This window comes from Mandrillus leucophaeus, unplaced genomic scaffold, assembly GCF_000951045.1.
Source record: "Mandrillus leucophaeus isolate KB7577 unplaced genomic scaffold, Mleu.le_1.0 Scaffold227, whole genome shotgun sequence".
In the NCBI taxonomy this organism is placed as follows: domain Eukaryota; kingdom Metazoa; phylum Chordata; class Mammalia; order Primates; family Cercopithecidae; genus Mandrillus; species Mandrillus leucophaeus.
In genome coordinates, this window is record NW_012102332.1 from 3,159,078 (window position 1) to 3,169,488 (window position 10,411).

General features: G+C 45.2%; 1 protein-coding gene across 1 annotated transcript in view; it reads right to left on the reverse strand.

The window, feature by feature from the left end:
* The window catches only part of HERC2 (HECT and RLD domain containing E3 ubiquitin protein ligase 2), a 227,857-nt gene that overhangs the window by 158,753 nt on the left and 58,693 nt on the right, over window positions 1-10,411 (reverse strand). The window contains exons 12-17 of the mRNA XM_011981498.1: window positions 9,566-9,723; window positions 9,367-9,480; window positions 6,703-6,954; window positions 4,585-4,778; window positions 869-1,069; window positions 6-126 (exon numbers count right to left, since the gene is read on the reverse strand). Of these exons, the coding sequence (XP_011836888.1) occupies window positions 6-126; window positions 869-1,069; window positions 4,585-4,778; window positions 6,703-6,954; window positions 9,367-9,480; window positions 9,566-9,723 (1,040 nt within the window). The remainder of the gene's footprint in view (window positions 1-5; window positions 127-868; window positions 1,070-4,584; window positions 4,779-6,702; window positions 6,955-9,366; window positions 9,481-9,565; window positions 9,724-10,411) is intronic.

The following is a 10,411-nucleotide window of genomic DNA, read 5'->3' on the forward strand; positions in this document are numbered from 1 at the left end:
GGTGCTCAGCACGCCCGCGCTGCTGGCCAGGGTCACCACCGTCTGCTTCAGGCTGTTCAGGAGGACGCTGCCCAGACCTAAACCAAGGAATTCCGGGTCAACCTGGTGACTAATGGCAGCATGCAACTGAAAGGAGAAAAACAATTTTCACTTAGAACCCCTAAAAATGAGTGAATTTCAAAGTCTTATTAAACACTGAATAAAACTCACTTTGAAGTATTATTTAAACAACCAACTTCTCAGTTTATGTATTTTTAAAAACTGGACTAAAAAACCTCTTACCCACAATAGCTGAAGTATTTTCTAGAGGAATTTTTTTAACCCCACTATAAACATGTATATGGAAAAGCTCAAGATGAGCAGAAGACCTAAATAACTAGCAACAGCAACCTCCACCCCACCCCAACAACCTGCACCAAACACAGAAATAATGGCCACAATGTAACCAAAAAAGCTGCCACAGGTACAGTCTCGGCTCATTGCAAGCTCCGCCTCCCGGGTTCACGCCATTGTCCTGCCTCAGCCTCCGGGGTAGCTGGGACTACAGGAACCCGCCACCACGCCCGGCTAATTTTTTGTATTTTTAGTAGAGATGGAGTTTCACCGTGTTAGCCAGGATGGTCTGGATCTCCTGACCTCGTGATCCACCCGCCTTGGCCTCCCAAAGTGCTGGGATTACAGGTGTGAGCCACCGCGCCCGGCCCAGATCACGTTTTTTAGCCTCACGTCCATTATTAGCGCATTACAATCTTACTTTAAAATACTTCACTGAACAGGCTAAAACCCATGCCCTTCAAAATACATAAGCCTTCTTACAAACTCCTAAGTCACTTATAAAAGGAGCAAGAAGAAGGGAAATTATGAATACCTGAAGTCGTAGAAGATTCAGCGTTGCCACGGCCACGCACTCTTTCTCCTGGGGCGGGGGCCAGTCCGCGGAGCCGTCCATCCCCTCACTCACCTGCCGCAGCAGGAGATCCAGCTGCTCAAAAGTCATTGAGCAAATGTCCACCACAAAAGGGACACGGAGGCCAATGGACCACTCAGAACACGATGACCAGGCAAAGCTCTAAGAGGAAACGCAACAATCTAAAATGAATCTCCAAAAGCAGCTGCTGGTCCGTTCCACAGGAGTCCCCAGCATGTGTGATGGAGCCGCCTTATATTATCACCTATCATCCCTCTAACCGCCCAGTCCAAAGGCATTCATGGGTGTCTAGGTCACACACTGTCAGCTTCTAATCTTCCCGCCCATTTCAATAGCCCCATCTCATTTGGCCATATCTAAAAAAGTAAAAGCATTTTTAACAATCTTTTCACTCTCAAAATGATTAATGCACATTAATGGACGGCAGTGAGGATCTCCATCCACTTGAAGTGGTATAACAGCAACTCTAACTAGACAATCAATTGTTAGATGCGTATAACTCACACACTACCTTTCACAGTGAGAGAACAAGCAATCGGCAAGGATCTAGGAGAACTGTAGAACACCATCAATAAACTGGATCTAATTTATACAACACTTCAGCCAACAACAGCGAAATACAGCAAAATACATACACTCTTTTTTTTTTTGAGACGGAGTCTCGCTTTGTCACCCAAGTTGGAGCCTCAGCCTCCCAAGTAGCTGGGACTACAGGTGCCCGCCACCAAGCCAGGCTAATTTTTTTTTTATTTTTAGTAGAGATAGGGTTTCACCATGTTAGCCAGGATGGTCTCCATCATCTGAGCTCATGATCCACCTGCCTCAGCCTCCCAAAGTGCTAGGATTACAAACGTGAGCCACCGCGCCCAGCCATACATATACTTTTTAAGCACATACAGAATGTTCGCGAAGAGAGAACATATCCTGAGACATAAAACAAATCTTAACAAATTTAAAAGAAATGAAATCATATACAGTTTGCTCTCCATTCACAATGGTATTAAACTAGAAATCACGAACAGAACAATCTACACACACTTAAAAACTGAACAACATACTTAATAATCCATGGGTCAGTCCGGGCACAGTGGCTCACGCCTGTAATACCAATACTTTGGGAGGCCAAGGTGCGGGGATCACCTGAGGCAAGGGGTTCAAGACCAGCCTGGCCAACATGGAGAAACCCCATCTCTACTGAAAATACAAAAAAATTAGCCAGGCATGGTGGCGGGCACCTGTAGTCACAGCTAATCAGGAGGCTGAGGCAGAAGAATCGCTTGAATCCGGGAGACAGAGGTTGCAGAGAGCCGAAATCAGGCCACTGCACTCCAGCGTGAGCAACAAGAGCGAAACTCCAGCTCAGAAAAAATAAATAGTAATAATAATCCATGGATCAAAAAATAATTCTCAAGAGAAATTAGAAAATATTTTGAACATAAATTGAAACACACCAAAATTTGTGGGTTTGATTAAAGCACTGTTTAGAGGAAAATTTACAGCATCAAATCATTATATATTACAAAAAAAGGTAAGTCTAAATCAGCAATCTACGTTTCCAACTTAAGAAACTAGAAAAAGACCAAAGTGAACACAAAACAAGCCAAAGGGACAAATGACAAGATAAAAGCAGAAATCAATGAGATTGAAAGCAAAAAAAACAAGGGAACAATTAATAAAACTAAAAGATTGTTCTATGAAAAGATCAACAAAATTGAAAAATGCTAGAAAAACTGACAAAGAAAAAAACGGAAAAGATACAAATTATCAGTATCAGGAATGAATGAAGGGACATCACCGCAGGCGCCACAGGCTTCAGATGTTTAGCAGGAGAATACTAAGGAAAATCTGACACGTACAAATCAGACAACACAGATGAAGTAAAGCAATGTCTGAGTGCCACAAACCAGGAAAATCCTCCTGGAAACAAACAGGTCACCTGAATAGTTCTATATCGATTAAAGAAATTGAAGTTGAAAAATCTTTTCTTTGTTTGTTTGCCTTGTTTTTTTTTTTTTTTTTGAGACGGAGTTTCGCTCTTATTGCCCAGGCTGGAGTGCAGTGGTGCGATCCCGACTCACTGCAATCTCCGCCTCCCGGGTTCAAGCGATTCTCCTGCCCCAGCCTCTTGAGTAGCTGGGACTACAGGCGCATGCCATCAAGCTCAACTAATTTTTTGTATTTTCAGTAGAAACGGGGTTTCACCATGTTAGCCAGGCTGGTCTCAAACTCCTGACCTCTGGTGATCCGCCCGCCTCGGCTTCCCAACGTGCTGGGATTACAGGCGTGAGCCACCGCGCCCGGCGTAAAATCTTTTAGAAAGAAATCTCCAGGCTCAGATGGATTCAAAAACATGTAAAGAAGAAATAACACTAATTCTACACAATCCCTATAGGAAATGGAAAAGGAGGGAACACATGCCAATACTTTGTATGAGGTCAGCTTTCCCCACTGAAAGTCAGACAAGATAGTATAATACAAAGAAAAAAACCACAAACCAACATCCCTGATAAGCATCGACAGAAAAATCCTCAACAACATGTTAGCAAGTCAAATTTAACAATATAGAAACAGAATGGGGCCGGGCGCGGTGGCTCACGCCCGTAATCCCAAAACTTTGGAGTGGCAAGGAGGGTGGATCATGTGAGGTCAGGAGTTGGAGACCAGGTTGGCCAACATGGTGAAACCCCATCTCTAAAAAACAAAAAAATACAAAAATTTTGTATTTTGTAATCCCAGCTACTCAGGAGGCTGAGGCAGGAGAATTGCTTGAACCCAGGAGGCACAGGGTGCAGAGAGCTGAGATTGCACCAATGCACTACAGTCTGGGTGATAGAGCGAGACTCCGTCTCAGGGAAAAAAAAAAAAAAGAAATAGAGTAGTAAATTGTGGCCAAGTGATGTTTACGCCAGTAACACAAGGCTTGGTCAGTATTTAAAAATCAGGCCAGTGCAGTGTCTCTCGTCTGTAATTCCAGCACTTTGGGAGGCCAAGGCAGGTAGACCATTTGAGCTCAGGAGTTCAAGACCAGCCTGGGCAACATAGTGAAACTCCATCTCTAAGAAAGGAAAAAAAAAATGTTTAAGAAAAAAAAAGTAAAAATCATCTATGTAATACACCATACTAACACACTAAAGAAGGAAAACTGCATGACCATTTCATTTGAGAAGATTAAAAGCATTTAACAAATTGTAACATCCATTCAGGATTTTTTAAAAGCTTCTAAAAGGGGGAATTAAAGAAACTGCCTTAATCTGGGAATAAGGCATCTACATAAACACCCGCAGCCAACATCACAGCCGATGGTGAAAGACTGAACTGCCCTCCCCTACAGTCCGGAGCAAGGCGGGGCGCCCACTGTCACCTCTCCTACTCAGCTTCACACTGCAAGTCCTGGCCAGGGCAATCAGGCTGGGAAAAGATATAAAAGGCAAGCAGATTGGAAAGGAAGAAATGGAACTGCCCCTCTATACAGACAGTATAATTGTTCATGAAGAAAACTCAAGGAAACTACAATGATGCTCATAACAAATGAGTTTAGCACAACTGCAGGACATGAGAGCAACAAACAAAACTCAGTGGTATTTTCTACATACTGGTAATGAACAACTGGAAACCAAAATCCTCCAAAACACCAAATCAAGCTCTATATTCCGTACCTGGGCAGGCCCACAGGCAATTCCCACTATGTGTTTGGTGTCCAGTCCCGGCAATGCTGCAGGTTCTGGCTTGGTCACGCGCAAGGTGTCAAAGTGCTGGCACTGGTCGTTGCTCCCCCAGCTGTGGACCTCGCTGTCCTCAGTCAGAGCCAGGCAGTGGGTGGAGCCGGCAGCCACATCAATCACCTTCTTCCCTACAAGGAAAGAGGGTTGCAGATGCAGCTTCAAGCCTGGGACTTCTGCTGCAACAAAGGTATTTTAGGTCATTCAGGCCAGAGAGCTTTTCATTAACTTTTTTAGGGTAACCTGTTGCTTTAATATTAAGCACAATTCATTTGCTTTGGGTGTGTTATTAAAACGCCTCTATTTTGTCAGCTACAATTTGTTAGGACCCACAGCCTACAAAGATCATAATGCTAGGATACGAAAAACGATCTGTTCTTTTTTCTCCTCCTCATTCAGATTCTCATTCAGAGAGAAACAATGTGCTTTTAATTAACTATTAGATCATATTCTCCCATCCCAGATGTAACAATGCACAGCACACTCTTCACTGAGGAAGGCTTCCTAAGAAAAACCTATTGTTCTCTCAGAGTCAGGTGATATCAATATTTAAAACATTGTTTCTATTTAAACACTTAGCAAAATATTCTATTTTTCCTTGCTGGTAAATCTAACAGGGTCAACACAAAGGGTGTTGCTCAGAAAGGTCAACATATAAAACAATTCAGCTGAAAAACCGTAAGGGGAACAATTCTATCCTGGGAACTTACCATAAGTTAACATTAGCAAGAAAAAAAAGTGTTTTTCAACAGTAATGTAAATACTCTGAAAGTAAAAGATTTCTATAATGACCATCGTAGCTTTCCTACACTAATGGAGGGGAATATAAACAAGAAGGCACATGAAATTCAAACACCATTCAACGACACAGAGGAAACTTACTACTCTGCCACTTATCTCAGAAGCTCACAACATAATACATACCGTATGGGCACACAAAACTCTCAGTCATCGAGATATTAACATGCGTTAAAATAAAACCAATGGAGAAAGGAACTGGCAAGTCTCACTTAGAAGTTCCACTTCCAAACCCACTTGGTAAAGAAGCAAACACACAAAGAATGTGTGTAGTACCAGGACCCAACGAACTACAGCCCCCACACACAGCGCAGCCCAAGGCCTGCTTCTGTGAAGACGCTGGTGTTGGAACACAGCCAGGTCCACCTGCTTCAAAAACAATCTGGCCCTTTAAGAAAAAGGCCGCCCACCCCTGAGAGAGAGAACCCTAAAGAGTCCATCTGATGTACCTCTCGCTGCCTTTTCCCTTCTTCCCTACTTTCTTGTCAGCTTGCCTGCCCTTCACCAGTTCTCCACTAGGATGAAGACTATCTCCCAACCACTAGGCCAAGTGGTACAGAAAAGTCCAGTTTTACCTTAGAAAAATCCCTCCACCATCACAGTTTGGATGGCCCCCACCCCAACTTCCAGCAGCGTAACATCCCTAGTAAGAACACCACAAAAGAATTTCAGGGTCTTCTTGCGGAGGCCCCCATCCTCTCTGCCTGCACCCGCAGCCCACACTGAAGGCGCCAGCACTCATAACTACACACCTCGGCTTCCATCTGTTCCCTCCAACCACAATGCACGCTGGACACCTTTGCAACTGAGCAAGCCGGAATCCCCCACCAAGGACGAGTTCACATCAGAGCGTCCCAGGTGGGCCCAATCCCACCTGCCAATGTGGCCCCACAGCACAACGCACCCTCACGGTCTCAGTGTGTCCGCAGTACAAGTACAGGTAACCTCACCACATAGAGGGAACCCTTCCAGAGTCCAGCCTGCTGAGTGATGCATGGGTGCCTGCCACAGAAAGTAGCGATGTTTGTAAAACTCAATGGGTTTACGCTGCATTTGGGAAGAGTAATTCAACTCATTTTGTAATAGAGACACACCCACTTTCCAATTGGTATCAACACCTATACCAAGCTGGCAGTCAAAGTTTCTAATGACAGTCCATTCACGGAAAGTCAGGTTAAGAACATAAAACCTGCAAACTTTAAAAGATTACTAAAGAAATTGCCCTGAAGGGTTTTAACAGTTTACATTTGCACTCACCTTGCAAGCCTTCTAAGAGTTTTGGATAACGAACATGTTCCTCTGTTCCGTGTCCAAGTCTCTGGTTGTCACCTTTTCCCCATGAATAAACTTGGCCATCTTTCGTCAAAGCAATGGAAAACTGACTTCCACAGCGGACTTTGACCACATCCAAGTCTTGAAGCTTTTCAATCAGCTTTGGGGTTTTGCAGCCATCACTACCACCTCTGCCCAATTTCCCATAATCACCATCTCCCCAAGACCACACTTGCCCTAAAAAATACAAATGCATTTAAATAACAACAACTCTGCATTTTAGTGAAAAACTTTAAATGACTGAAAATAATATAATGAAAAACGCACACTAATCTAGACCACCCATGTATATAGTTAACACTAAAAGGGTGGCCACTGAGCAAATGAAACCTAGTTGACACTTGAGGTTGGTATAGAAGCAATAAAGAAAGGGAAAGCTGAGTCTCCTTTTGTTTTCATTCCATGAAAAACCAAGTCCTGACTCTTACTAGCCTGGGCTTAATGTTAACTGCTTCACAGAATCAAAGGCCCACTGCCTCCATAACCACAGTAACTGGGGCCCGGCACACTGCAGATGCTTGCAGACTGCCCTCCCGTTTGCCTGCCTGTTTCTGTTGCCACCATAATGACCGCTCGTCAGCCGTACCAGTGTATGTGTTCTCAACTGCATATATCAGCATAAGTACGTAAGTTGACTAAATATTACATAAAGGGATAAAATGCAATTGCAAAAGTAAATATTTTTATTTTTACTGTGAACACTAAGCTGAAAACTATGCAAAAACTTAATGAAAGTGAATTGCTAAAAAACAAAATTGTTAGGCTGGGCACGGTGGCTCACGCCTGTAATCCCAGCACTTTAGGAGGCCGGGACCGGCAGATCACTTGAGCCCAGGAGTTCGAGATGAGCCTGGGCCACATGGCGAAACCCTGTCTGTACTAAAAATACAGAAATTAGCCAGGTGTGGTGGTGAACATCCATAATCCAGCTGAGGCATGAGAACTGCTTGACCCCGGGAGATGGACGTTGCAGTGAGCCAAGACTGCACCACTGCACCACTGCACTCCAGCCTGGGTGACAGAGCGAAACTGTCTTACAACAACAACAAAAAAGTGAAATTACATAAAGGTGAAAACTGTAAAAGATCAGGAAAAAGAAACCAGAGAAGATATCAGATTGCTCCACAAGTTCCCACATTCTATTTTGTAACAACTAAAGAGAGGCAAATATTTTCCTCAACGATCAGACGGTAAATATTTTTAGCCTCTGTGGGCTTTCTGTCCCAACGACCCAGCTGTGCCACTGTCACAGGAAAGCAGCCACAGACAATATGTGAATGAGTGGGCAGGCCTGCACACCAATACAACTCCACCTGCAAAAGCAGGCCAACCCCGAGCGAACCGGAAACTGGAGATGACACACTATGACGTGGTCAATGAAAGCAGCACAGCAGACCTGCACACAGAGATCGGAGGTGCACTTTCACACGCTGTGCTGAAGATTATGCTGTTCACGTAGCCCGCCTGGCTATTTCCCGCTGTCCCCCAAGGCCAGACTGCAGGGTAGGATACTTCTACCGTAACAGTCGCCTCAGAAAATAACAGCACAGCAGGGACACCTCCCTACAAGATCTGCACCAAAGAAACACTAGTGTGAGGAAGATGCTGTCCGCAGCCTGTTCAAGGCAGTTTACTCAACATATCACAAACCTCAACTAAAGTAGCAACTACACTAAAGAATGCAAGGCTAGTCTCCTGACACAGCTCAGACCTCACAAAACTTTTAACCAGTTAAGGTCTGTCACTCACTCAATAATAGATATTTTAAAATGACGAGATGTCAAATTGAAAGCTCCTTGGCAGCAGGAGCCTTTCAGAGGAGACCACCTTTGCTCTAGGACTCACAGTAGCAGAAACAGGATGGCTCTGACAATGTCTGTCCCGGCAATGGCAGCGGGACCTATACATATAGGGAAGTATCTGAAATGATTTTTCATCCTTCACCGAAGAAATGTCCAAAAGTCACTCAATTATCTACTGCCATTCAACTTCTGCAGGAGAGAAAGCAAGCTGACAGGTCCCAGCCGATTTCACAGAAAGACTCCACAACGCCAGAGACACACAGGATGCCAAGGACAGACCCCCACAATACTGACAGACGAGTCGTTTCTAAAGAATTAACGTCACTTTAACCATCAAACCTCATCATGTACCCTTGAAAAAAGATGAGGATGATCTCAGTTAGGAACACAAACACAGAAGCAAAATTCAAAGCAAGCAGATACCGCAGCGTCAGACTACAGAACACGGAAAGACTTAGCAGGAATTACCACACGGAATCAAGAGTGGCCAAATGTTAAGAAATGTAATACCAGAGACAATTCAGTGTCAACCACTCCATTCCAGCTCTCATTCTTAAAAAATAAAATGCCCACACAGGAATGGCGGCAGCTGCTAACCAGCTGACAGGCCCCAGGCAAACAAGCCCAGTAATCACCGGGGTCTCTTCACCAATGCCACTGATCCCACACCCAATGGACGACAGGGTGGGCGGCCTCGTGAGGCCCACTGTACTCATCTCACTTCCTACAGGGAAGCTGCCATGCGTGTCCTCGAGGCCCTGTCCTGGGTGGCAAGAGCTCTACATACCGTTCTCAGTGACAGCCAGGGTTTGAGCGTCCCCACTCCCACACGCCACATCGATGACCTTCAGTCCTTTAAGCCCAGCTACCAGCATCGGAATAGCCTCGTCCTCACTGGAGCCTTCAAAGAGATAGGACGGCCATTACTAAGTCCTGTAAGAGGCCACCTCCTGCTGCATGCTCCCATTCATGCAGGGCAGACGTACCGTGGCCCAGCCGGCCGTAGTTCCCGCGGCCCCAAGTGTACAGCTCCCCCTCGGCTGTGATGGCTGCGCTGTAAGTGCTCCCGCAAGCGATGTGCACCACGTGCTTCCCGGCCTGCTTTCCAGAGAAGGCGGAGATCACCTTAGGCTCCTCCAGAGGCCTTGGGGAGGAAGGGAACAATCATGAATGCCCTTCTTCTTGGTGTTATTTCTTATTAGTGTCAGCAAAGGAAATTCACTACCCAAATTTAGACCATCACAGCATCAGGCCAGTTTCACCTTCCAGGTACCTTATAAAATAAGGAAGAGAGAATTCCAAAACCTAACACCTCCATGACTTTTTGTTAAGTTGGAACCCGATGCCAAGCATGGTATCCAGTAGAAATATAAAAACAGTGTTTGTTAAAGACTTGTACCATAGGCCGGGGGTGGTGGCCCACCCCTATAATCCCAGCACTTTAGGAGGCCAAGGCAGGCAGATCACCTGAGGTCAGGAGTTCGAGACCAGCCTGGCTAACATGGTGAAACCCTGTCTATACTAAAAATACAAAATTAGCTGGGCATGGTGCAGGTGACTGTAATCCCAGTTACTTGGGAGGCTGAGGCAGGAGAATCGCTTGAACCCAGGAGGCAGAGGTTGCAGTGAGCTGAGATCGCCCTATTGCACTCCACCTTGGGCAACAAGAACAAAACTCCATCTCAAAAAAAAAAGAGACTTGTAAAGTCCACTGCAGCTTAATTCACAATGGCTCAAAACCATGGTTCAGGCCGGGCGCGGTGGCTCAAGCCTGTAATCCCAGCACTTTGGGAGGCCGAGACGGGCGGATCACGAGGTCAGGAGATCGAGAC